Consider the following 27,960-nt stretch of genomic DNA (forward strand, 5'->3'; position numbering starts at 1 on the left):
GCTCTTCTCCATTCTGAGAATGGTGGGACCCCTCCCCAAATCCAAGCTCCCAAAGCCAGTCAAGGCCAACCTTGGAAACGGGACCCTCACAAGATGGCAGTCAGGCCCGCTATGCCAGCTTTTTTTCTGTCCACTTAGTCATTGTTAGATCTCCCTTGTACTCAAACATCTGCTGAATTCCATTTTCCACTACACACTTTTGCTAAAGCGAGATGATGGGAAATAAATGATCATTTCATGTATACAAAGAACTGTTTTATATTTTAGAACTGGTCTACATGTGTTTTTAAAAGTTTTGTCTTGCCACTCAACATAGTTTTCTTTCACCCTTTTATACTTAAGCTTGGACAAACCAATTTCACATAAACAGCTAGTTAATCACTATAATAAATATAGAAGTAAACCCAAAGTAGTGGTTAAATCACCACCACAGAGGTAATGGCCTGGATATGATTTCTATTTTTAATATCTGTTTGGGATCTGACCTAAGGTATTTAGTCTACAGACCTTCTTCTATAATAACACTTTGAATTTACGTTAACAGTCAGCAGCAGGCTGCTAAGTCAATTCTGACTAGTAACACACTTATTAGTCTCAATAATAAAGAACTTTGAGTAACTTGGCAGCTCCACTGGCAGAATCCAGACCTGGTGATGTCAAAGGAAGCTTTGTTAAAAAACGAGAATCCTTTCATAAGTCCCCAGGTTTCACCACAAGGCTGGCGGGACAGCTTTTCCTGTGGGACGCCATGGCCCTAAAATTATGCTAGAAATAAAGATGCTTGTCTTTGAGAATAGAAAAAAGGTGTCTAGACAGATCAACACAATCTCCTTTTCCATTTTTTTTTCCTTGGACAATGCCAATGACTGCAAAATATGAAAGCCTGCCTAGATGATTTCCTCAATTGACTCTCTTGTGTGTTTTGAAGAATTCCTATGGATTGTAAAGAAAGCATACGGGTTCTGTGAATTTAGCTTTTCCATGTGTTCAGGAACACAATATCTAAAATCTGCTCATCTTCACAGTTCCTGACTCTGATGGCAATATTGTAGCAAAAGGGTCCATCACTGGGATGGGCCAAGCTTGGGGCAGTCCTTGATGTTTAGATGGATTTTAAGTATCTCTGAAACACCTGAAATTATATGTAGCACTCTAGGTGGGGGCATTTTTCTGGGGAGAAGATCCAAAGCTTTCTTTACCTTTTCAAATGTGACTGTGACCTCAGAATGTTTGTGGAAACTCAGGCCAACTGGATAAGGAAACTTAGGCCAAAAGAAAGTTGCATATCATCAGCATTTTTCAAACCAGTGTTACCAGGAGGATCGTCTGGGGAACTTCTTAAATTGCATGTAATTCTCTTCTCCAGGAAATTAAAACTGAATCACTTTAAATCTTGAGGGACTCCCCTGGAGGTCTTGTGGTTAGGACTTCACCTTCTAACGCAGCAGGTATGGGTTTGGTCCCTGGTCAGGGAGCTAAGATTCCCATATACGCCTCACAGCCCCCAAACCAAAAAACAGAAATAATACTGCAAAAAAATCAATAAAGACTTAAAATTTTTTTTAATTTAAAAAATCTTGATATGCATTATGATTCATTGCTTCTATTTCAAAAAGTAAATTAAAACAAGAAGGCAAGTGGTAAACCCCAGTACAGCACGTCAGAAAATTATCAGTGATCATGTTCTATAACATGCTCATTCTTCCGATTCTGTGGAGACACATCCACTGCTGCCCCTATGCTGGGCAAATCCAGAATATTCCACATATTAAGTAAATAAAAATCCTAAAAACCAATGTTTTTCAGATGTCATGAAAAACAAATAGATGGTTCTGTAACATTCTTTCCCAAATAACTCTGAAACCCTAATCATCAAGAAATGTCTACTAAAGATTTTTCTAGATTCAATCTCAGCAGCACCACCTACTGATAATTTGAATTCAGTACTTTATATAAACTCTGAGCAATAGGAAGATTAACCAACTAATTGGAAATCACCTAGAACATGCTTGGCTTTTCATAAAATATGTATAACTGACAGAGGAAATTTTTTAAATATTTTTGCAAGTGGTGAATCAAATTGCATTTAATGACAAGAGTTGCTTCAATCATGCAACAGACTGAATACTTATGTTCCCTGCAAAATTTGTTGGAATTCTAAGCCCCAGGGTGATGGTGTTTGGAGGTAGGGCCTTTGAGAAGTGATTGGGTCATAAGGGCAGAGCTCTTGTGAATGGGATTAGTATCTTCTAAGAGAGACCCCAAGGAGCTGCCTCCCTCCTTTCTTCTGCCATGAGAGGTTATTGTGAGAAGACAGCTATGAACCAGGAAGCAGGCCCTCACAAACTGAATCTCCTAGCATCTTGACCTTGGACTTTACAGCTTCCAGAACAGAGAAATAAATTTGTCATTTATTTAATTTCCATCTCCCCTCTACTCCAGTATTTTTGTTTGTTTGTTTTTCCATGCAGCATGTGGAATCTTAGTTCCCTGAACAGGGATTGAATCCATGCCCCCTTCAGTGGAAGCATGGAGTCCTAACCACTGGATCACCAGGAAAGCCCCCCGGCTACAGTATTGTTATAGCAGCCTGAAGGGACACACACACACCAAGGTATGTTTCTACTATGTTGGCTATTCTCCATCCATCCCCTCACCTGTGCCCCCATCATTCTGTATTCCACTTGGGTTCGGCCAGTGAGATGACTGGCAAGAAATCAGAGGGCAGTGGGAGACACTAGGGTATTTATTCCTCTCGTCCCTCTCTCCTGACCACTGTGTCAGTCATAGCTCTGTCCGTCTGTCCCTCCTCCACTAGTCCAGCTTTCACCTTGTGTTGCTGTGCAACACTTACCCGTCTTGACTCAGAGGTCCTGGCAGTAAAGGATGCCTCCACTTCCCTTGCTGGCTCCTTCAGTCTTCAGGTAAGGAGTTCTTTTGCAAAAGCCTGTTTAATTGACCTCCTGTGTGTAATCTGACTTTCTGGCAGGCCCCTGACAGGGACACGGAGCTCTCTGGAGACTCACTGTACTTACTGTAAAACTGAAGTGATCACTTACTCAACACTTAGGTGAGTACAGTGGAAAAGATATTGTTCTAGGTACAATACACATAAAAATATGAAGAAGATTCCATTATTAGGAATCTCCCATTAACAAGAAGCTCATATTAATATACATACAGGGGTTTGGGTTGACTGAAAACTTCAATGATTCCACATAACTATTCTAATTTCTATACATAGTATCATTAATCTTAGGTATCAAATAAGTCAGTCTTTCAGCTATCACGTTTCCACACTGCACTAAGAGTTTCACCAAGTTTATCACCATCAGACTGGAACCCTGTGGTTTATTTAATCTTAAATAAGCCAGTTGGAAACCTGGAACCAATTCCTTAACCTGAAAATGTGTTATTTTTACATTCTAATGAGGTAGTCTAACCGACAAATGTTTAGAGTTCTTCTGTGGGACATAAACAGACACACACAGTACAAAATTCTCCCTTTATGTGATGATTCTGGAGAGCAGGGGCTGCCTCATTCTCCCCTGTAGCTTCCCATACGTTAGAAAGTGAATCATCGTTTTAATGACAAGCAGATGAATGAGAGCACAAACTTTACTTAGCTTTGAGCCCCAGCCTTGCCCCCATCTGGCTGAACAACCTTGAGTAAATCACCAAACTCTCTGCCTTGGTTTCCTCTCTCCATCAGCCCACTTATTAAATGAGTGGTGTGAAAAGCACTTAAGAGTGGTACCCATCCCACAGTAAGAACAATGCAAATGCTTGTTTAATAAATAAAATTAAATGATGCTGTTTTTTCACATCACTGCAGGAACAGCAGCTTGAACAGAACTTAAGAAGACATAATTCTCTCATTTTATAGATGATAAAGCTGAGGACCAGGAAAAGTTAATGCAATAAGCCAGGGTGGAAAATGTGACTGACGGAGATATCACCCCTAGGAGGCTCACTCACCAACACAGCATGCTTTAGAAAGAAATGGAGCAATTTTGTCCAAGAAAACAAAACTCTGATGTCAAAATGAACCTACAAATGATCTGCATTTGCATCTCCTGATTTATAAAAGTATTTAAATAAATATCAACTAAGTGCTATGAAATATAAAAATTTAGAATGCATAAACCTGAAAAACCTGGTACATTACTCAAAAGTCAGCCAACTGAAGGTCAAATCAAGTTAATTTTTAAAAAATCAGTGGAAATAATAGCACGATGGCCTTGCCTATTTAACTCAGAAAATGATGGTTTTCTTTAATTTTCCTCTTTTCTTTTTGGAGGGAGATGGCAGAGTTGTCAGTCATATAATCTCACAGATTGTACTTCAGCAAAACACAATTCTTTGAATCTGAATGTGCTCACATGCTCTACTGGGATCCTTTCGACCTTGTAAAGAGGAAAGAACGTTTCATATCCTAGATATACCTGATTCTTTTCCATCACTTAAAAACATATTTTTTTTAAGTTAGAAATAAACGGTGACTAGCTGCAGCAGCAGCAGCAGCAGCAGCAGCCACTCACCCTCCATCTCTAAATGACTTTGAGAGTCAGTATGGATATAACTGCTCTTTGGAAAACAAAAACTTGTTGCAGGAAGTGATACATTTAAGGAACAATGTGAACAAAATGCAAATTTCAGTTTGCATGGCTTTGTCCAGGAGAAACAGTAGGTGAAATGCAGAAGATGCACCCAGATAAACTGAGTCACGCAGGAACATGCAAAATACCTGCAGAAAGAGGCAAAACCCACATGTGGGCACGCCTCACCCCGCCACTAGCAAGCACCCTCAGCTCACCCAGGGCTGAGTCACACTTATCCAGATCTGGTGTCACAACCTGCTTTCCTACTCTAGCAGTCCCTATGCCCATCTGCATGTTAATACACAAATAAATCCTTCCCATATGCACTCCCAAGGGCTCATGTCAGGTCTTTGTCAAGGTAGAGAGTCATATTCACTGTAATGTTCATGTCTTCGTAAACCATTTAACACGATACTATTTATATTAGGTTCCTATCTTTATTCTTAAGTACGTTATTGTAGATGCTTTGCAACTTTGTGCCTCTAATGGGTTTTTCTCATAAACTCTAAGGCTTTTTTTATCGTGTAGTAATACATGCTGCATAGTGATTTTTAGAACACATAAATGGCCGACAGCAGAATTCCGTGTTCTGAGCTCCAGGTCATCACAGTTACAACACTTTAAATCCAATAAACAGGAATTATCTGTGAGAACCATAACCAGTCTTCAGGCTTCTCTTCAGTTGATTTCAATCTGTATAGAATTTTATATTTCTCAAACCAGAGCTCTTGAATATCTAGAAAAAAAATGAGTTATACACAGCATTTGACTAATAAACATGTGAATTACTAGATATAAAAAAAGTTTAGAAATATGACTTTCAAAACATACTATACATAGTAATTTAGATTATTCTACTCAATTTTAATTTAATAATGCTCACCTCTTGGTCAAAAATGAAAAATACTTCAGAGTTTTTAATCTCAAAATGTGTTTGACAAAACTGTTAAAACATATTACTTAAACTCAGCTCCTTCAGCTATTAATCTATCCTCCTTTGCCTAATTTTTGAGACCAATTTCCCTGACCACTGTGAATTACAATATACATAAAACAAACATTTGGTATAAACTAGACACTTAACTCAATTTTAGTGCTCCCACTGAAAGCATAAATAGAATCATGTTCCAGTAAGTATTCTTCAGCAAGTAAAAACTGAAGGATATTTTTTTTTGGAAGACAATTTTTGCTTTTCAAATAGACAAATCAGCATCAGTTCAGTTCAGTCGCTCAGTCGTGTCCGACTCTTTACAAATCAGCATAGTTAGACACAAATGCTGAATAAGAGTTAAAATAAAAAACAGAACTTTGCTCCCTTCACACTGAAAACCTGAAGGAAATGATTCTCTTTCAAGTTCATGAAAGGCATGCAGAGGAGAAATACTCCTGTTTTGTGGAGCTAAGCAAAAGCACAACACTTTAACTTATAGCCTAATAAAGTTCCATTCCAGATACCAGAAGTCCTCCTATTTCAAATGCATATTTAACTTAACCCGAAGGAAACCCACTGGCCTACCTGCTCCCCTCCAAGTAAATTAAATTTGGCAACCATGTCAATGAAATAAAAGTATCCTGATGTTTTGACATTAAATTATTTCACTAAGACCAATTAGAATGTAAGTAATCTTTTAAAAATAAAAAAGAAACATTACCTATACAAACACAAAATTTATTTTCACAATGACGTAAAATAAAGAACTTTGTCTTTTTTGTTTGCTTGCTTTGGTAAAACCTAACCAGTATTCACTCTTGAAATTAATCTTAAAAAAATCAGCTTGAGACAATAAAAAAGATTCTAAAAAGGAACTGACTATTCTTGCTGGGAATATAACACAACCAGTGATAACAACTGGAAATTCTGTCTTTCCCCCTCTATAAAAAAGTTTATTTATGTAATACTTGACAAAAGCCTTTTAATGAGATTCCATGAAATATCATAAACTAATTTAGGAAAGAATTTTTAATGCCAGCAGGATATCTAATTTCCTGAAGTCCAAACCAGAACACTATAAAAAAAAATATTCATTTTATTTTTGAAATTGTTCTATGTAACTATGTAAAATACTGTACACATGTAACTGACATTGACACATAAGAAAAAGAAAAAACTAACCTTTAAAAGCTAATGTTTATGTGTATTAATAACTTGTAATCAAATGGCAACCCACTCCAGTGTTCTTGCCTGGAGAATCCCAGGGCCGGGGGAGCCTGGTGGGCTTCCATCTATGGGGTCACACAGAGTCGGACACGACTGAAGTGACTTAGCAGCAGCAGCAATCACACAATACATAACATTTTTCTAGGTCAAATATTTGTGATGCAAAAAAATAAAAAATGCCATTGCTGATTTTGCACCTTATTTGGAATATTAGAAAAAGGCTCTCTCGGCCTGTCTCAGAGATGGAAGCTCCTAGTTTCCATAGTCCTCCAGCATTTCAGGTAATCTGCTTACTTGGTAAATGAAACAGAAAAAGAATACACTGGCTTTGTCACCATTCTCACCTCAGTGAGTCCAAGGGTACATTCTGCTTACAAGAACATCAAAAGCAATAAAATTTCATAATAGTCTTATTAGTCTGTTGCTGCCTCTCCTTTAGCTTAAAACAAGATACAAAAACAGTATATGCTTATGAGCCATCATTATTGAATTTCTCCTCCAAATCGGCACCAGTGAGAGTACTACCAAGTGAAAGTGCTTCTACTCAAAGTGCAGATATTCCCTGTGGGGTCACTCAAACATCAACAAAAGGCTCAGGAGTTGACTAACGCAGGGGTCCCCAACCCCCAGGATCTAATGCCTGATGATCTGAGGCAGAGCTGATGTAATAATAGAGTGCACAATAAATGTAAAGCGCTTGAATCATCCTGAAACTATCCCCCTGACCCTGGTCTGTGGAAAAACTGTCTTCCACGCAACCGGTCCCTAGTGCCAAAAAGGCTGGGGACCGCTGGACTAACGGACATCAAGTATCCCAGATTACACACAGGGACTGTTATGACCATATGCCGGGAACATGTTCCCAAGTTTCTGTACCTTGTCTGCCTCTGAGCTGTGAGGTAACAGCAGTAGCACAGATGAGCTGTCCAGGCTGAATGGCGAAAAGGTTGAGGCTCTTCTACAAGCTTCAAAGGATCATGTAACATCATGTAACAGTTATACTAAAACGACAATTTATAAATAAGTAGAAGGCTGGAGAGATTCATGGAACTGCCCACGATCACATATCTAGCAAGATAATTCTTTTGACAAAAGACATAGCTGGGTTAAAATCTGAATTCCTAAGGGTCATGAACTAAAATGTCCACATCATAGTAGAATAGAACCCCAATAAACTCCTGAAACATAATTTAGTTTTCTTTTCTTCAACCAGAAGTATCACCATATCCTTTACAAAAAAACCCATGTGGTCAAAATGGATACAATTTACAGTGCAAATACTAAAACCATTTGTTTTATCCTGTGCCATCTACCATGAGAAATGGGCTTGTTATAATGAAGCTTCTTTGGTAAATATTTAGTGAATATACCTGTATTCTTCACTACAACTTCTTTAGTCATGTTTCACAACTCCTTTAGGGTTATCGTATTTTAAAACTACAGAATATCAAACATATTAAATTGAAATATTTTTTTCCCCTCGGAGGGAAGAGGAATAAAATTCAAAACCAGTACACAAGTATTTTAATCATACCATATGGACATTTCATATTTGGCACCTTAAATACCTTCCAGATAGTATCACACACAATTAATCAAAAACATTCTCAATTGTTTACATACTAGATCTCTTTTTGAAGTAGTAAGATATGTAATTATCCTGCACTTAAGAAATTTCATATAGCCTGACACAGAAACAATGGATTACAAATATTGGGTTTTTTTAAAAAGCCATTAACCAACTGAAATAATATGAGGGTTTAAATCATCTACTTAACAACCTGATAGTGTATATTATTGTAACTTGCATGTGTTTCTAACTTTACTCTGGGTATAAATTTTACTCAGCCTGATTCCAAGTTGGCAACAAATCTCAGGAGAATAAGTAAAAACTAGACTTTTTTAAAAAGTCTTTTTAAAGGAAGTACTTCCCTTCCTTTAAAGTGATTCCAGTATCTTAACAGAAGATATGAATAAAAGGTAATGAGTCCTTTAAAACAAATATGGCAAAATGTACACACCCTAAAACAAAGTTCTATACTTGTTGATGCCATTTCTAAAATACTTAAAAGCCACTGTGAGTGAATCAGGTACATGAACAAGCTTGAGAAAAATTGATTTGGGTTAGAAGGGAGCCAATTATTTTTAAGGGTTCAGATTTTCTTCGATGACTCTAATTGCAATTTGATAAGAAGGACACAAAACTGTACTAAGTAAGCATCAGTGGACTGAGCACACAGCCCCTATTTATACAGAATAACCACATCTGAAGGCTCAAAATGTTCACTTACATATACACTTTTCTGATATGAGATTGAAAAATTTAGATTCACCACCTTTAACCTTAAGTCACATAATTTTGACTAACTTTTGAAGGGTTAATTAAGAAAAAAAGAGGACTACAATGAAAACAGAGCATCAAATAATAAATAATAATTAACATAAAAAAAAGAGAGATAAATCCAGAATGTGGGACACACTAAAAGACAACAGGTTTGATCTTTAAAAAGGCAAAAATCACAGAGGGAAAAAGAAGAGATTAATCCACATTCATAGAGAATAAAGGGACATTAAAAATGTCATCTATTTCCTGGAATTAAAAAAAACTGTACCTATAAAACAGGGATTATTAGGGGTGTTTGATAACAATTACATTACAGAATTACTACTTAGATGTGATAAAGGTTTAGGTTATGAAGGAAGAGGTATTTATCTTTAACAAAATACATGATGAAATGCTTAGGTATATAGTGTAGTGCAAAGTCTAACTTTGTCTATTCATACAATAAAGTATATGTGGATATGCACATAGAGACACACCTATATACAAGCATGAATACACAAACACACACATATATATAAACATAAAGAGATGAAGTAAATCTAACAAAATGTTAATAATTCACGAATCAAGGTGAAGAGTACTCAGGTATTCAATGTATTACTTCAATCTTTTTATAACTCTGAAAATTCTCAACACAGAGAGTGGCTGGGAAAAGCAGCACTTGCAGTATCAGATGCTGACATCAAAGGGCCAACCTAGTAACCTGTCTGATCGTAACCTCTAAATCAGTGGTCTCCAAATCGGGCAGATACGTTCCAGGGTACCAACTAATGAATCAGAGATAAGAGAAGAAACATTAGAATTTCTATTAATAAATTTTCTTCTTATCCTTGTAGGATTTCTTGGGTTTCATAATGTACTACACATATTACTATAGTAGAACTTGTACCATTTGTAAATACACATATTTTGAGGCCATAACTCAAAAATATATGTTACTGATGGCATCAGATAAAAAAATTTGAATACACTCTTTTCTAAAATACACATAACTTTCTTAAGTCTATGAACACCAAAAGATATTAGAACCAGTTCCTTTCATGTTTATGCAGGAGTTTACTGTAATCCTTATCAGAAACTCTGACTCGAAAAGAAACAGGAAATGGACAATAATGGCAATGGCAAGTATTAACATAGAGCTAGAAGTATGAAAATCAGCAAAGAACAGTAAGACCACAAGTTATCACCAATAAAGAGTTAGGCTTTGTTCAATAAGGAAATCTGTATGGAAAAAGTATTTCTGAAGCTAGAAAAATCAGGGGGGAAAAATAATCTCAAAGGAAGACCATATTAAAAAAAAAGTGCATAAAATTCAGGGCAGCTTTGATTAGAAACAGGGGCTGTAATCATAAATAGCACAGAAAATAATCTAGGGACTTCCCTGGTGGTCCAGTGGTTAAGACTTCAACTTCCAAAGCAGGGGGTGCAGGTTCGATCCCTGGTCAAGGAGCTAAGATTCCACATGCCTCACACTCATATAAAGCACAATATAAAACAGAAACAATATTGTAACAAACTCATTAAAGACTTTAAAAATGGTTCACATCAAAAAAAAAATCTTTAAAAAAAGAAAGTAAACAATCTAGGTTTTGACAAGAACACTTAATCATGATTCTAAAATAAAAAGATAACGAAACATAAAGTCTTTGAGAAATAGTTAAGTAAGTTTTTTCTTTGTTTATTCTAAAGGGTACAAAGATTCATTGACAATGAAAAACTTTTTTTAATTAGAAAATGATATGATTTTGTTATTAAATAAAGAGTGATACAACAGGCCTCTATAATTGCTAACTAGTAAGATGAGGAAAATAAAACAGTGATTTTAATGTCTTAAATGAAAATTTGACCAATTATACCAATGGCTCTGAATTTAGAAAATAATTGTATAGTTTTTGCAGTTGCAGAGTTTATCATACAGGATACTAATTTATCTTTATTTATAAACTTGAAGCCTGGGACTAAAGATAAGTTTCATGCTGAATTATACATGTGTCATTTATGAAAACTATGAGAAAAGAACGCTAGGGGTCTACTAAGCATTTTAATTACAAAAATTAAGAGGTATAGAGACAAACTTTCAGAAGTTTTTAATACAGTGAAGAAAATCTCTGACATAGAAAAAGGTTCCTCATGAGTAGGAGAGACAGTAACAGCAAAGCAGGACCACAGGGTTAGGGGAAATCAGGGGAAGGACGCACTATATATTATTACTAGTAGGTAGGTTTAGGACATTGATGTATTTAGCCATCCGACTGACCATGGGGTTTGTTGGCTACTCCTGCTAGAGAGTAACTGGGCAGAAATTTTCCATTCAGATGTCACTGGCTTATGGATACACAAACTTTATAAAACTTTATAAAAGTAAAAAAAAATTTACTTTTACTTTATAAAAGTAAAACAAAATTTACCGAGAAGTAAAATTTGCTTCCCAGAAATTCATATTATAGCTAATTTATTTTATAAATAATTCAATTCCCTTTAAAAGGGGACAGCTACCTGTTAAAGAAAAATTTTACAAAAGTGCAGCACATACTCTGGTTGCAGAACAAAATCACTGTGCTCCTAATTGGTCCTTTCTTACTTCTATCCTTGCTGTGTCACCTGAAAGATGGAAAATCCAATGCTTCCTTTTCAGTGGAATTTTTTCCATCTGGTATTTTCATACCTAGTAAGTGAAAGCTGTTTAGTTGCTAAGTCATGTACAGCTCTTTTGTGACCCCATGGACCATAACCCTCCAGGATCCTCTATCCATGGGATTTCCCAGGCAAGAAAACTGGAGTGAGTTGCCATTTCCTTCTCCAGGGGATCTTCTCAACTCAGGGATCAAACCACCATCTCCTGCTCTGCAGGCAGATTCTTTACCGCTGAGCCACTGGGGAAGCCTAGTAAAAGAAAACTACAAGCTTATAATATAGTATTAGTTTTAAATATTTTTAAGTATACATCATTTAAATCTTTATAAAAGCCTAGTAATATGACTAGATAAACTTACATATGCCTTGTAATAAGGGTAGCCTTTGTTCGTTTCACCATTCTTTGACTTTTACAAGGCAGAACACATAATAGAAAATATGTCATTGATTTTACAGCATGAAGCGTGTCAAAATAAAATGGGACAATGATACATTTTGCCACTGGTATTGGGGAATTTATCAAAAGACAGAAAAATACAGTATGAATTGAGACAAAGTGTATCACTTAAACTATTCAAATGGCTATGAAAAATATTACAATCTTTTGACAATGTTTAGCAAAAAACATATTAAAAATTTTAATGTAAAGTTTGATTTTGAATTTTAAAATTACTGTTTGAGGGCAATGGACTCTAAACTCAGGAAAACACAAATTAGGGTGATGTAAGATATGGTTTTTCCAGTGGTCATGTATGGATGTGAAAGTTGGACTGTGAAGAAAGCTGATCGCCGAAGAATTGATGCTTTTGAACTGTGGTGCTGGAGAAGACTCTTGACAGTCCCTTGGACTGCAAGGAGATCCAACCAGTCCATTCTAGAGGAGATCAATCCTGGGTGTTCATTGCAAGGACTTATGCTAAAGCTGAAACTCCAATACTTTGGCCACCTCATGTGATGAGTTGACTCACTGGAAAAGAGTCTGATGCTAGGAGGGATTGGGGGTGGGAGGAGACGGGGACGACAGAGAATGAGATGGCTGGATGGCATCACCGACTCGATGGACATGAGTTTGAGTGAACTCCGGGAGTTGGTGATGGACAGGGAGGCCTGGCGTGCTGTGATTCATGGGGTCGCAAAGAGTCGGACACGACTGAGCGACTGAACTGAACTGAACTGAAGATGGGGATTTAAATTTGAACCTACCTTGTCAAAGGTAGAATCATGGTATCAAAAAGGAAAGCAAGTACCTGATCACAACAGTCTCAGAAAATACAAATTAAATCTTCATTTATGGTGTGAAACCTGTTAATAAATCAATTCATTTACTATGGGACTCAATTCTTCAGTAGTTTCAATAATAGTGTTAAATAACAGCACAACTAGGGAAATTATAAATATTTAAGGAGATTAAAATATCGGTAGAAAACATATTTCATATGGATTAAAAAAAAAGCATTCATTCAAAACTACGTCTGAATAAGAAGTCAAAATAATTCCACTTGGGAACTTTAAAAGAGAGGAGACAGCCTATAAATCCAGTTTCAAAGACAAGAATAAATATACAAACTGTTAAGCAAAGCCAGGAATCTCGATGAGTTTTAAACGTCTACTTACACTCATTTTAATGAAGAATTAAAGGATACAATATGTTAAAGACATATTTAAAAGACTAGTAGTGGAATAAGACAGATGAATTGAATTTCGCCATAGCCTAAGTAATTACAAGAGAATGAAATTGTAGTGTAATTCATGTTCTCTTTCCAGTTTAAAAACTTCTATCCTTTGCCTCTATCTTTGGTGTCACTGCCACCAATAAACACAGTATACAGCTTAGAAACCTAATTACTATCTTCAACTAGGAAAAATTAAATTGACATTATCTCTTTAAAAGTTAAGATATAAAAGAACACAGTCCGACTTGATTTTTGTCTCATGGTCCCACAGTATTCTGATATATCATGCCAAAATGTCAAAGTTTAAAAGGGAACATCATCATTTTCTAGAAGTGCACCAAAAATTTAGCTACTGTACGCTGGTGTGATGACAGCTAGTAGTATGCAGAGGCTACAGAATGACATAACATATGTGCGTTCAGCTCCCAATTATTCCCAGGAAGGTTCAGCTGAATGGGAAACTGAAACGGGGACAACATAACACCTTCATGTACATATGCTACAGTTTTGTTCTCTTGCAGTTTAAAAGGATAGTGTAATTATCTTCAATTTACACTAAACATTATGAAACATGGTAGCTGTTCATGATTAAAATAAAATAGCAATGTCAATTAATTTAACAGTGTTAAATATATTCACATGATCACCACTCGTGATTCGAAATGGCCAGTAGTGAAGTTACACAGCAACCTATGTACACAACGTTTGCCACAACAGTGTTGGTAAGTTTGACTCTTTGCAGGCCAGGTGATTTTACGAGACAGATAACCTTGCACTGATCCTTTCATATTATGAAAGGAATTATATGTTGTAAGTAGTTTCATTCCTCACAGGGGAGGGGAGGGGAGACCCTCTAAAAAGTCAGTGCAAATTGAAGAGGGATCTCCCTTCTTGAACATTGGAACGTGTTGACCAAGATATGATTCCTATAAGCTGAGGGTAAACAATCTTAAGATATTAAAGGATCTCGTAACATTGCCATTGGCGATCGGCAGGTATTTGCCACAAAGGGGGCTCCAGTCCTATAGCAGAGCCTTTTGGGAGTATGGCTGCTGCGGCGGAGGTGGCTGCTGGCTGCCCCCAGGCTGGGGCAGTGTGGACGGTAACGTATAGTTCGGCACCTGGGACAGGCTGGTCCCTGCGTTCTGGTAGATGGTGATGTCGGGAGCAGCTGTGGCAGCAGGGGGAGGACTGTACACTGAAGCCTGGCTGGGATACGTACTTCCCGGGATGGAGCCGACCATTGTGCTGTGGAGGGGAAAGAACACTCAGTTAGGTCAACACTGACTTACACAGCCATTCAGAGATCAATAGCAAAGCTGTTCACTAAACAGTTATTCATTCAAGTGATCCATTCCACTAAGTATTTATTAAATGGCTAGAATGTGCCAGACACTGCTATTTGAGGCACTGGGACACCATAAAGGGAGAAGGGGGGAAAGTCCCCACCATTATGGAACTTATACTCTAATAGGAGGGAAAAAGATGCGAAAAAAATGTGTAATATGTCAAGAGGTGGTGACAAGAGGTGATAAGAAGAAACACAGGGACTTCCCTGGCGGTTCAGAGGTTGAGACTTTTGCTTTCCAATGAGGGGGTGAGTTTGATCCCTAGCCAGGGAGTTAAGATTCCCCATGCCAAAAAAACCAAAACATAAAGCAGAAGCAACATTGTAACAAGTCCAATGAAGACTTTAAAAATGGTCTAAATCAAAAAAAGAGAAAAAGAAACAAAGCATCTGCAGGAGGACTACTAGTTCCTGGGACAAGAGATTCCTGTGGATCCAGGATGGTGGGAGAGGCCACTCAGATACAGCAACACTGAAGGAGAGACCCGAAAAGAGTGGGGGGGGGGGTGACACCGACAATCTAGGAAAAAGGGCACTTCAGGCAAAGAGAACAGCAAGCCTGTGAGAAAAGGCCAGACACGTTTAAGAGACAGCAGAGTAGGCAGAGGGCAGAGTGGCATGACATGAGACAGCAGAAACAGAGGAGAAGAGCCTGTGTACACAGGACCTGTAGACTGTGGTCAGGATCCTGGCCTGTGGCTGAGGGGGGTGGAAAATCACTGGTTGGTTGTGGACAGAAGAGCAATTGGGACTTCGCTGGTTCAGTGGTTAAGAACCTGTCTGCCAAATCAAGGGACTTGGGTTCGATCCCTGGTGGCGAACTAAGATCCCATGTGCCGAGGGGCAGCTAAGACTGCACACCATAACCAGAGAGCCCAAGCGCTGCAACTGCTGAACCTGTGCGCCACAACTAGGGAGGCCCACAGCCACAACCAGAGAAGTCCCCGTGCTGCAACTAGGCAGAGAAGCCCCTACGTGCCGCAAAGACCCACCGCAGTCAAAAAAGGACAATGTAATGCGACTTGGTTTTAACAGGCTCACCCTAGGGTGACGGAAGTCTGGAAAAGTGACAACCCGAGAATCGAAAATCTGTGTAAAAGAATAAGAAACTGTCTGCTAGATATGGACTGAGGGACACTAAAATATCTGCCTATCAAACACACAGGAAAAAGTTCCTCTTGACTATGATTTGCAATTGGAAAGCTTGAGTCAAATATGTCATATACCTCTATGATGTACACTTCCACCTCCATTTTCATTACTTCCAATTTTGTTAGCATATGTTTGTCTTGCCATCAGTTTTCTCATTCAAACACACACATATGCACATGTACATACACACAACTGTTTCTAATCTATCTTTTTAAAAACTGCCTCAAGGTCTTTGTGAAGACTTTTCAAGGAACTGAAATATATAACTCACGGGCCTAACACAGACCTTGAAACGCCCATCAAAACATTTATTTATCAAGTATCTACCGAGTTCCCACCAGGTGTAAAACTCTGTGCTACACAGTGTGGCTCTAAAGGTGACAGATCCCACTCCAGTTCTCAGGATACAACAGCCTAGCTGGGGATCCAGACAAGACGACATAGTGCGCTGGGGGCCTGACAGCAACAGAGGAGCAGCAGTGCTGGTGAGCGGGCAGAGCGAGACAGCCCTGGCGTGAAGATGAAGCTAAGAACCAAAGAGTGAGTACAACAGCCAAACGAAGAGGACTAAATATTTTGATATTAATGCTCTACCAAAAGTACCTCTTGAAATGCACCTGTGTTTCTGGAGAGGTGACATTTACAGCTAGCCAGTAGCCAGATTGGGGGATACCACACAGGCCATGGGTCCAGGACAGGGGTTCACATCCAGGTGGCAGGAGAGGACAGAGCAGTCCCCAGCCAACAGGGACACGGTACTCTGACTCTGCAGCACCTACTATCTGAGCAGCTCATTTACAAGGATAATACCTCAAGGCTCTGGACTAGGAGATCCAAGTAACCTTCAGTGACGAGAGCAACTAGAGCCGCCCGTGACGGGGTCACCGAGGACCAGCTGGGATAGAGCAGTACCTCTGGATAAGGCTCAAGTTTCTAAGAGCTTCCTACTTCATTCCCGTACACTGGCTCACTTCTCAACAATTTCCACCTCTACTCACTTTGATCTAATTTTAAAGTAACATGTTACTCTCCTAAAAGCTGCTCCCAACTGATTTCCATGTAAGGCTGTTTGGTTTTAACAAACTGAGAGTTAAAAAAATAAAAAAGTCCTTAGACAGAAAGGGTTCCACCTAACATTTCCCCTAAACTCTGTAACCCAGTAGGCAGTGCTGTCTTCTGGCTGCTGTCATCTGATGCCTGTAACAGGCTTCCCCACTACCCTCCTTCTTAAGGTCACTTCAGAATACAAGATGTGACCACAAAATCATGTTTGGCAATCCCTCAGCATCCCTAGAGTGGGGCTCCTGAGGCTGAACAGTACAACAGTGAAGGCAGGACAGGAGCTCTGAGACGAGTCCAACATGGATGGAGGGTCCTAGAAATTGTGCCTGTGTTACTGAGAAACTTCTGTTGTGAACTCTTAAGTCTACGTGTTTGAGTCAAAGGAATGGCTTCCCGTTGAAGTAGAAAAAGCATTCATAAATTATGAATAATATAATGCACACATATAATCATTTACATGATGGGGCATTATATATAAATGACTAAAACAATGAGCCTGACATTTCATCATCAGCTACTCGCCCCATGAACCATGGGGGTGTCAGCTTCTTGTTACTATCTCCTTCCATGTGGTTTATTATGCTGTGATATATATACTAACTTCCTACCAGGGTAAAAAGAAGGAAATATTTGTTTCTAAGAGACAGCTCAGAACTATAAATTGTAAAGGAATAATCAAAGAACATTTAGCTTTTTATGTGAACTTTGTATAAAATGTTAAATTACAGTAATCAAAATAAACTTAAGTTTCCTTAAAGTCTTTAGCTAATATCACAGACTCAGATAAAAACAAAAGAAATTCTGATGGGAAGGAATATCAAAAATACCTAGCTACAATGTTATGTGGCAGCCTGGATGGGAGGGAAGTTTGAGGGAGAATGGATACATGTATATCTGGCTGAGTCCCTTTACTGTCCACCTGAGACTATCACAACACTGTTAACTGGCTATACCCCAATACAAAACAAAAAGTTAAAAACAAAAATGAGGTAAAATCACAATCCAGCAGTTCAAGGAATCAGTAGGACAGAGGACTGGCATGCTGGCTGGCATTGCCACGCTGCAGGGGGTCCCAGAGAACCCACTTGCCACCATAGACAGGGCTGACCTTCTGCTATCAGTGATGACACTCATCCTGCATTTTTAAAATCCATTTTTCATGATTACAGACGATTGACGGCACTTGAGGGTTTCACCAGAGCTACCCGCAAACAAAAGTCAATAATCAAATTACCTGGGGTAGGAAGCCTGGGCTTGCTGAGTAGGAAGGGCTGGGTTTGCAGATGGTGGCACTGCTCCTTGGCTGAGGGAAGACAGCTGCTCTGGGGGCAGGCTGTAGCTCTGCAGGTGGCTCATTTGGGTGCTCCCTGCGACCAGGTAAGCACCACTCTGAGGAGGGTACACCTAGAACAATTCCACATAAAACATGTTAGGTTCCCTCTGATTTTAACAGGCATGCTTTCAATTACAGACAGACAATCACATCTCTGAAATCTTTTAAGTTACTTCTGCTGTCAGGCATATGAAAAAGTTACTTTTCAGTGACATGGGCTTCTGATAATTTTTGTCCTTAGGTAAATAATAGCAAAACTCATGTTCCCCCCCCTACAGAAGCAGTAAAGAAACTTACCTTGAAATCTGATACTGATATAATCTCTCTTTCCATGTTGATACTGTATCTCCCTAAAAGGAATCCCTGACTCAATGGGCATGAGTTTCAGCAAACCCCAGGAAACAGTGAACGACAGGGGAGGCTGGCACGCTGCAGTCCACGGGCCGCAAAGAATCACATGACTTAGTGACTGAACAATAACAATAACAAAGGAATCCCCCAAGATGCTTAAGAAAGTGTATTTGAATTCACTGTTCAACAGCAACAGTTCACACATGTTTCTCGATATCTATTAGAGATACACTAAATATTTCCTAAGTTACAGTTTATTGAACACAGAGCAAGCCAAGCTCCCCTTCAAAGTCTGCAGGGTCAGCAGGCTTTGTCAAGGCCCCGTACAGCACATGTGTCAGACTCTGTGGACCGCACGGTCTCTGTAGGCACTACTGGGCTCTGCTTATAGAGAAAGCAGTCAGAGACGATGTAGAAATGGAAGAGAATGGCTGCATTTCAGTAAAAGTTTAAAAAAATAAAAAGGAGGTGCAAGGGCTGGATTTTTGCCCTTGGGCCATTGTTTGTGAATCCCTGCATCTAAAAACTGTATTTGTTTTAAGCCAGAGAGATTAAGGTCTCAAGTGCCTCCCAAATCTTAACATGCATAATATTCTAATTTTCTGTCGTATTCGTTAGATCCTTCCATTTCACATGTTTGAAAACTGTTCACGGAGTGTGACTCTCACTAGCTGTTACTGTAAGACGGTAACACCACCATCAGGACACAAAACCACCACCATCTGAGCGCCTGTGTTAAAGCCACGAGAGACGCACTGTACACAGAATCCAAAAGGTCTTCATTGTAAACAGTTCAGTCCTCACAAATGCAATTGTTTGTACTTTGCAAAACCAACAGGAAGGGGTTCTGTTTGTCTGTTGGCTCGCACTGGTATCATGACTCATGGGTAGGTGTTATCCAGCCCCACATTTCTCAGATCTGAGTGCTCTTCTTCAGGGTTCTGGCCCCTCCCTTCAGAAGTGGACCTCACCAAAAAAAAAAAAAATTCACCTGCACAAAGTTTATGATACTCTGTGTGGATAAAATACGGTGTCCGGCGAACTGCTCCCTACACCCTGCACTTGGTGAGTTTGTGGGAAATGGGCTCTGGAAATAACTGCTGGTATAACAAGTTTTAGGGGCCTGTGCTGCATCACACATGTTCCCATGCAAAGGAACAGAAAAAAATCCAGATCAAGGCAGCTCACTGTAAAACTGAAAATGGTAGATACTCACAAGGACTTAGTAATATTAAGAAACTGTACTCAGACAAAAACTGTCCTTCTTAACCAGAAAATTAGATGTGAAGCTTTGAAAATACATAGATGTTTGGATCTCACACCTGGATTCAATACGCCTGGGGTAGAGCCAATGCATTTGTATTTTTTTTTAACTTGATGGTGACTGATGTGCACGTCTGCATAAAAATAATTTTTTAGACCAAGAACTATCAGTATAGTTAGAATACTATACATTGCATTTGTCAAGTAAAAAAGTCTTCTAAACTTTATTTTTACTCTGAACATTACTTTGGGGAAGTTTCACATTTTACAAAAACATAGCTATTTCAAATAATCTCAAATATATTTGAAAATTTTCAGTGAGATGCTTGAGCTTTTAAAAGCTTACCTGAGAACCAGAAACACCGGATGACTGAATATAATACTGCTGATTCTGTAATTTTGCATACATGGAATACATGGGGTCTTCATTCATTAACTTGGTATACAAGGACAGGGCTTCCATCACTTTAACATTTAGTTCTGAGAGTTCTGAATGTTTTCTGAAATATTATACAAGAATGTAAAACATCACTGCTATTTAAATGTTCTAAGTAATAAGATGCATCAAAATAGCAGAAGTAGGCAAGAATGGTGTTAAGTAGACACTATTAAAAATGTAACTTGGTGACAAAAAAAAACATAGTTTAACTCCAAGGCAACCAGAAGTGTTTAAGATTATGTGTTGTACGGGTAAGAGTTAGGTGTTATGCGGGAAGGACTCAAGCTTATTGCACTTGACTTTACCTCAAAATATCTAGGTTTCCCTCATTAGTAACAGATGGCTCATTTGTGGGGCTTGATGATGCCACTAACAGCAAATATGATTAAAACAGTTAACCCTTATTTTAAAAAAAGGACTAACATCATAAAGTCACACAATTCTCACTTTAAAAAGGGGACCAGGGGGGACAGATGGGTCTAATTTCAATTCTCACATCTAGTTGAAAACAAGTGAAAACTGGCATATCTGTAAAAATAAAATAAAAAGGCAGCTCCGTTCTAAGATGCAGCTTAGAAAGCTCTGTAGTGAACAGGGCACACAGCACAGGCAGCACACACACAGTCTTACCGATCGATATCCTCCAGCTTCTCATCAATGAGAGGCCCCATCTGGTGACACATTGCTAAGACGACAAGATGGAAGAAATGTAAGACAATGCAGCAAAAGACAGCAACTCTCTAAAAGATGTCATTTGGAATAACAAAATTTCTATCAATTAATCTTAGGCCCACAGAACCCAAGACTGGTTTTCCTGGATATTTATAAAATCAATATTTCTGACTGATTGCATTGCTCTCAGAAAACTTTAGTACCAATCTTCATTTTACAGCATTTTGAAATGTTGAATAAAATATTTAATTTGGGTAGAAAAGTATACAAATTTGAATTCTACCAAAGATTTAAACTGCATGTAAACATGAGTCTGGTCACAGAAGAGCGAGAAATGTTAACACTGTATATATCGTCTTCAATTTTATTTAATAATAAAAGCGCTCTGTAAGAGAACATTAGATATAACCCTTAATTATTTTTTACTTGCAAGGTAAATGGAAAACAAGGTTTACCTTCAAGATGAAGTAACTCTGGAAGATCAGGTTGATCATCACTGGGATCTGTACTTTGCAACATCTGTAGCAACTGGTCCATTTTATCCTACAGGAATTAAACAGTTAATATAAAAAGCAACAAATCACTCTGCCACAATGACTTCTCATTTTGTTAATTAGATAATGGATGAACCTGTAATTCACAGATATGAAAACTTCAATTTTGCTTTAATGTATTTACTATCCACGTATTTTCTTTACTACCATGTGAAGTCAGAGTCTTGAAAGCTATTTCTTCTTGTTTTCGAAACTGATAACAGAAATTCTCTTAAATAAGAAGAAATAGAGCAACATTTAAACTGACAACATTTGAGTTCATTAATCTCTTATGTCATGCTAGTGGATTTCCACCTCACTTTGTTTTGGAGCAGCGGTAGCCTGGCCACGGTGACAGGTGTACCCTATCAAGCTGGCATCATTACTTATGACTAACAACTCGGTTACTACTTCTCCACTGGGGAGAATATAGCAGCTGTTTCAGAAGGCACAGCTCAGCTCTATTCCAGCTGTTCCTCTTCTAAGCAGCACCAGAAGGACTTATTCTACATTCTCTTTCCACCAATGCTTTAGTTTGTCATCAAAAAAAGGGAGGATGATTTGTGGTTTCTCTATTCTTCTGTGTGAAAGGCTGGAAGGCATCTCAAAGCAGTGACTCAGACCTATTTCAGAATCTTTTGTTTTAGACCAACAGAAATAAAGAAGCCATCATGATATAAACACATGTAAGCATTATATTAGCAGAGATGCATCTATATGTAAGTTTAAAAAATCAAAATTTAGATCTCCTGTACCAAACAATATTACTATAATAATTGCAAACTTTTCTCCATTCATGGTTTTGACGAGGTTATACTACTAAGCATAGCTACTTAGGTAAACTATTTAAAGACTATCAATTCGAAGCAAAGTCGTTATGTAAACCAAAACAAAACTTTACAGTCTGCACAGGAGAATAGTTTGAGAGATGAATTAATCACTAAGAGTGAAAATAACACAAGTATATTAAAAAAAACTCTCTTGAAGTCAAAGAATTTCGTATTCTGAAATAGATACTACTTTTCAATGTACAAGAGTCCTAATTTCATTTTAAGTAGTCTAAAAGAGGAGGCACATGTCAGGAAAGTGTCTGAAGTCAAAAAAAGAGAGGAGTAAAATGAGAGTCAGCTAATATGTGGGTAACATCTGTCCTTTTGGTTTACAGAATTCTATATCCTATTTGAAATTATCTATCAGAGAAATGAGGTTTCTAGATAGACCCTACATGCATTTTCTTTATTAATATTTATTCATTTGGCTCTGCTGGATTAGTTACAGGACATGAGATCTTTGATCTTGTTGTGGCATGCAGGATCTAATTCCCTGACCAGGGATCAAACCTGGGCCCCCAGTGTTGGGAGAGTGGAGTCTTAGCCACGGAGACCACCAGGGAAGTCCCCACACATTTTCTGATGTCATGCTATAGCCAAAGCTGACTTTCCCTGCCCCTATACAGGCTCTGGCTCTCAGCACAGCCTTCAAAAGAGTGCTCTTCGAAATTCAGTCCTTTGGCTCCCTTCAAAGAAGGCTGCTGCTGCTGTTGCTAAGTTGCTTCAGTCGTGTCAGACTCTGTGTGACCCAACAGACAGCAGCCCACCAGGCTTCCCTATCCCTGGGATTCTCCAGGCAAGAACACTGGAGTGGGTTACCATTTCCTTCTCCAATGTGTGAAAGTGAAAAGTGAAAGTGAAGTCACTCAGTCGTGTCCAACTCTTAGTGACCCCATGGACTGCAGCCCACCAGGCTCCTCCATCCGTGGGATTTTCCAGGCAAGAGTACTGGAGTGGGGTGCCATTGACTTCTCTGCCAAAGAAGGCTAAAAACCTACAAATCCCTTCACATATTTTAAACAGGAATTCTCATTTTTCATCATTAGTTTAAAATGTTACAAAGGATATAACTACCAAAAAATTAACTACTGAGATTTAAAAATAAAAGTCAAGGACGTCTCTAGCAATCCAGTACTTAGGATTCTGCATTTCCAATGCAGGGGGCTTGGATTCGATCTCTGGCCGGCGAACTAAGATCTCACATGCCGTGCAGTGCAGCCAAAAAGTAAAAAGTAAAGTAAATAAATAATAAAAATAAAAGTCACACATTCTTTTGAATTTATCCAAAAAGTCTCATTACAATAGTGTTTGTAACAGCAAAAGAAAAAAACCAATCCACAGAGAACTGAAAACAACCTAACTGTCCAATAACAGAATGAAGTCATGATAAACTCATACTATGGAAGATTAAGCAGGAAGTTTTGGGCTTCCCTGGTGGCTCAGAGGTTAAAAGTATCTGCCTCCAATGCAGTAGACCCAGGTTTGATCCCTGGGTCGGGAAGATCCCCTGGAGAAGGAAATGGTAACCCACTCCAGTATTCTTGCCTGGAGAATCCCATAGACGGAGAAGCCTGGTAGGCTACCATCCACAGGGTCGCAAAGAGTCAGACACGACTGAGTGACTTTACTTTACTTTACTTAAAATAAGAAGGGACAACTATACCTACTGACATGGTAAGAAGGGGACTAGAGAGGAAATTTCCAGGAGAATCTTGACTTGGTCTGTATTATTTGAATTTTTATAACAACAAAATACATGCATTAATCAAAGACTGAATTTTTTAGAGAAGAGAAGAAAACCATTTCAACTTCAATATCAAGTCGGTGCTCTCAGGCAGAAAGTCACTTACCTCATCAATGTAGGCTTGCTCTGGTTCTGGTTCTATCGTTTCTACCTGAACTTCATCACTAAATTGTACCGTCTTCTTCTCTGTTTTAACTAAAAAACATGTAACAATTATCTTTTCCATATCATAAATTTACAATTTTATCTTAAAGCACTTTAAGTTCCAGGAAAGAATCTAGGTGTTTCCTATATTCTCTTCAATCTGACAGACTCAATTTAAGGGATACACCGCTAGCAGATTAAGGCAATAATGACAGAACAACACATTATGAAACTGTGTAAAGACTTCTTAATTTTCTCTTCTAAAGACTTTATGTTTTCCATAACAGATACTTCACTAAAAATAAGAGCTATATTTCTGGAACAAAGATTAATCACTTATTACAAATGAGAGTTCAGTAAACCGCTGAATGAAAAAGTTTTACAATGGTATAAATGAACTCTGCTATTTAAAATTAATCCTCTTTTCAAATTACCAGTTCTTTCAAAGAAAAATCTCCGCTTTCCACAGGCCATACTCTTTCAATATAATGAATTTGGGAAGTGAGGTGTATATTCCCTGCACACCACTCAGACTTTTTTTTTTTACTAAGGGAATGACATTTAGGCCAGTGAAGAACTTTACAAATGGCCTTGGCAGGGATCTGAGTTTTTCCACTAAATCAGTCTGTATTTTTTAGTGACATTATTCTTTGCAATGAAAGGTGGTTACTAAGGGATCCACAAACTAGAAGTACGTATTTCTCTTGCTCAACAAAGCAATCTTTAAAAAGTATTCAATATATCACTAACTGAAAAATCCCATGGACGGAGGAACCTGGTAGGCTGCAGTCCATGGGGTCGCTACAAGTCAGACATCACTTTCACTTTTCACTTTCACACATTGGAGAAGGAAATGGCAACCCACTCCAGTGTTCTTGCCTGGAGAATCCCAGGGACAGGGGAGCCTGGTGGGATGCCATCTATGGGGTCACACAGAGTCGGACACGACTGAAGTGACTTAGCAGCAGCAGCAAGTATAAGGTTATGATTTCCACAGCAACTGACTTTCTCCAAAGTAATATTGAGAGGCACATACAGCCTTAAAGGAGTGAACTTTCTTTGAGGATCTTTTTATCCATGTATCAATATAGTTGCCTTCCCCGGTGGCTCAGTGGTAAAGAATCCACCTGCCAATGCACGAGACATAGGTTTGATCCCTGGGTCCAGAAGATTCCCTGGAGAAGAAAATGGCGACCCACCCCAGTATTCTTGCCTGGAAAATCCCATGGACAGAGGAGCCTGGCGGGCTACAGTCCATGGAGATGCAAACAGTCAGACAAGACTCAGCATCTAAATAACAACAAATCAATGTAGTCAAGCAGTATTCATAAAAATTAAGATTCAAGGTGGAAAGAGGGGGAGTGGAAAGGGGCAGAATTAAGGAAGGAAAATATTTATTAAACCACTAAATGTGCTTAATGGAATACTGCATTTCCCCCAGTGAGTCTCCAATACAATCCTCTGAGATAAACCCACCTTGTGAATGAGGTGAACAGTGGCTTAGAAAGATTAAAAGCAAATCAATGGCAAGGCCTGGACCTGAATGCCCATCATTCTAGCTGCACTAGCCCACACTACTGGAATCCAGCCTGTGACTTTACTCTGAGAACAATAAGTCATATCACTTATATATTCTATGTTACGGAATATAAATGGAAAAGAGTTTAATCTCCAATACAAGGAATATATTTATCCCCCAGAAGTCACAATAAAGAAAAAGTCTACATACACAAGAAATTTCAGCTTATTTCACTTTCCCATGGGAGAAAAACAGCCACCTGCTATAGATATTTCCGCTTTTTATATCCTGGACTATGGACACGTAGAAAGCTGGGACAGCCCTGCAAGGTAGACTTCCCATCCTAACAGTTGATCGTGCACAAGTCTGCAGTGCTTTTTCTCTTAGGGGCTAATACTGTTACTTTGTATGCGTATATTATGTTTGTGTATTATGTGTCAATGTGTATAAATATCATACACCCCACATATACACATATATGATAAAGTCCTTTCACAAAACCTTACTGCCTCTCCAAAATGTAAACAAGCTAAGTAGCTCAGGCACTTCTCAGTTCAGTTCAGTTCAGTCGCTCAGTCGTGACTGACTCTTGGCGACCCCATGAATCACAGCACGCCAGGCCTCCCTGTCCATCACCAACTCCCGGAGTACACTCAAACTCATGTCCATCGAGTTGGTGATGCCATCCAGCCATCTCATTCTCTGTCATCCCCTTCTCCTCCTGCCCCCAATCCTTCCCAGCATCAGAGTCTTTTCCAGTGAGTCAACTCTTCGCATGAGGTGGCCAAAGTATTGAAGTTTCAGCTTTAGCATCAGTCCTTCCAACGAACACCCAGGATCGATCTCCTTCAGAATGGACTGGTTGGATCTCCTTGCAGTCCAAGGGACTCTCAAGAGTCTTCTCTAGCTAATGATCCATTAAGTGAAGTGGACCTCTATTTCCTCATATAGAACAATGCTACAAGGATCTTGCTAACACTCCTTTTCCAAACTTGAGAACTGTAACTCCATTACATAAGCTCTGATGCTCTCTTTTAGGTGGTCCAGAGCGAAACACATGAAAATAGCTAGAAAATTCATTTTAAGGCTACCGTGCTATGTGACAGGGAAGAAGGCAGATGGCTACTTTATCCATGTGACATATTGGATCTCATCTGAAATGGACATTCGAGATAATTCTATCCAACAGCTAACTCAACATAAACAAACAAAGACAAAACAAAACCACAGACAAAAACAAACAAAAAAAACCTCACAGCAAAATACAGAAAAGTTCACCATCATCAGGCGAGGTTAAAAAATGGGCACATTATGCACTGCCATTTAAATTAGGTTCTACAACTTGTTCTTGAGTTTAACAAAAAAGAAATTCATAAAGGAATGGGTACTGGAATCTGTCTGTGTTAAAGTGACATAAGACATCCTGACAATAACTAGGAGACAGCACTGTTTTATCCAGGATCTGTGATGCATGTTATTAAAGCCTTCTCTTGAAAAAGAAGCATTTCTGTATTTTCAAAGAAAAGTGTATCTTTACTAATACATAGACACTTATGTATCATTTATTGTATAAACATTTATACAGTCTGTATTCTGGATAAGACTCAGTACTAAGTACTGCTGGAAATAAAACAACTGAGACAAAGATCTTTTCTTAAAATGAAAATGACCAAAGCCAATGGTGATTTATAATTCTCTTTGATCTCTTCTATCTGGCATTACAGAAAGATAAGATGAGCTGAGACATTTTGCCAAGATAACTAACATACAAGAAAACCCTTAAAACTCAAAACATTTCAGTCACTAATAGAAACCTTTCTAGATGAGAACATATTTTTGCTTCCTTAAACAGAGGAAGAATATGACTTACTCCTGATGACTCAAACTTATCATTAGGAAGATTCATCACAGTATTTTGTAGAAATACTGTGACCTGCCTACCAACATTTCGATAGGCTACTGGCAGTTGACATCTCCTACAATGATTATGCCTGCCTGTAATACCACTTTTCCTCCTTGGCCCCACTTTTTAGTCTGTTTCTCCTTGTCAGTAAAGCTTTGGAAATCAGAAAGTACTGACATGGTTAAGTATGGGTCCTTCTGAATATCTGACATTAAGTGTAGGAAAGCCATTAGTTGCTTAGAGGCCACTGCTTCCAA

At 38.6% G+C, this 27,960-nt stretch overlaps 1 protein-coding gene across 3 annotated transcripts in view; it reads right to left on the reverse strand.

Annotated features, from left to right (window-relative positions):
* Positions 1–685: 685 nt before the first annotated feature.
* Positions 686–27,960, reverse strand: part of STAM (signal transducing adaptor molecule) — a 70,084-nt gene continuing 42,809 nt past the window's right edge. For 2 of the 3 annotated variants that reach the window (XM_088844060.1, XM_055429474.2), the window contains 6 exons: positions 24,244–24,332; positions 21,486–21,573; positions 20,989–21,043; positions 20,266–20,419; positions 18,207–18,376; positions 686–14,658 (listed from right to left, as the gene is read on the reverse strand). In XM_088844060.1, the coding sequence (XP_088700186.1) occupies positions 14,433–14,658; positions 18,207–18,376; positions 20,266–20,419; positions 20,989–21,043; positions 21,486–21,573; positions 24,244–24,332 (782 nt within the window). In that variant the 3' untranslated portion in view covers positions 686–14,432. The remainder of the gene's footprint in view (positions 14,659–18,206; positions 18,377–20,265; positions 20,420–20,988; positions 21,044–21,485; positions 21,574–24,243; positions 24,333–27,960) is intronic. The other variant, XR_008686414.2, reaches the window with a different exon arrangement.

The sequence above is a fragment of the Moschus berezovskii genome, chromosome 15 (assembly GCF_049115385.1).
Source record: "Moschus berezovskii isolate FMDL1 chromosome 15, NW_MosBer_1.0, whole genome shotgun sequence".
Lineage (NCBI taxonomy): Eukaryota > Metazoa > Chordata > Mammalia > Artiodactyla > Moschidae > Moschus > Moschus berezovskii.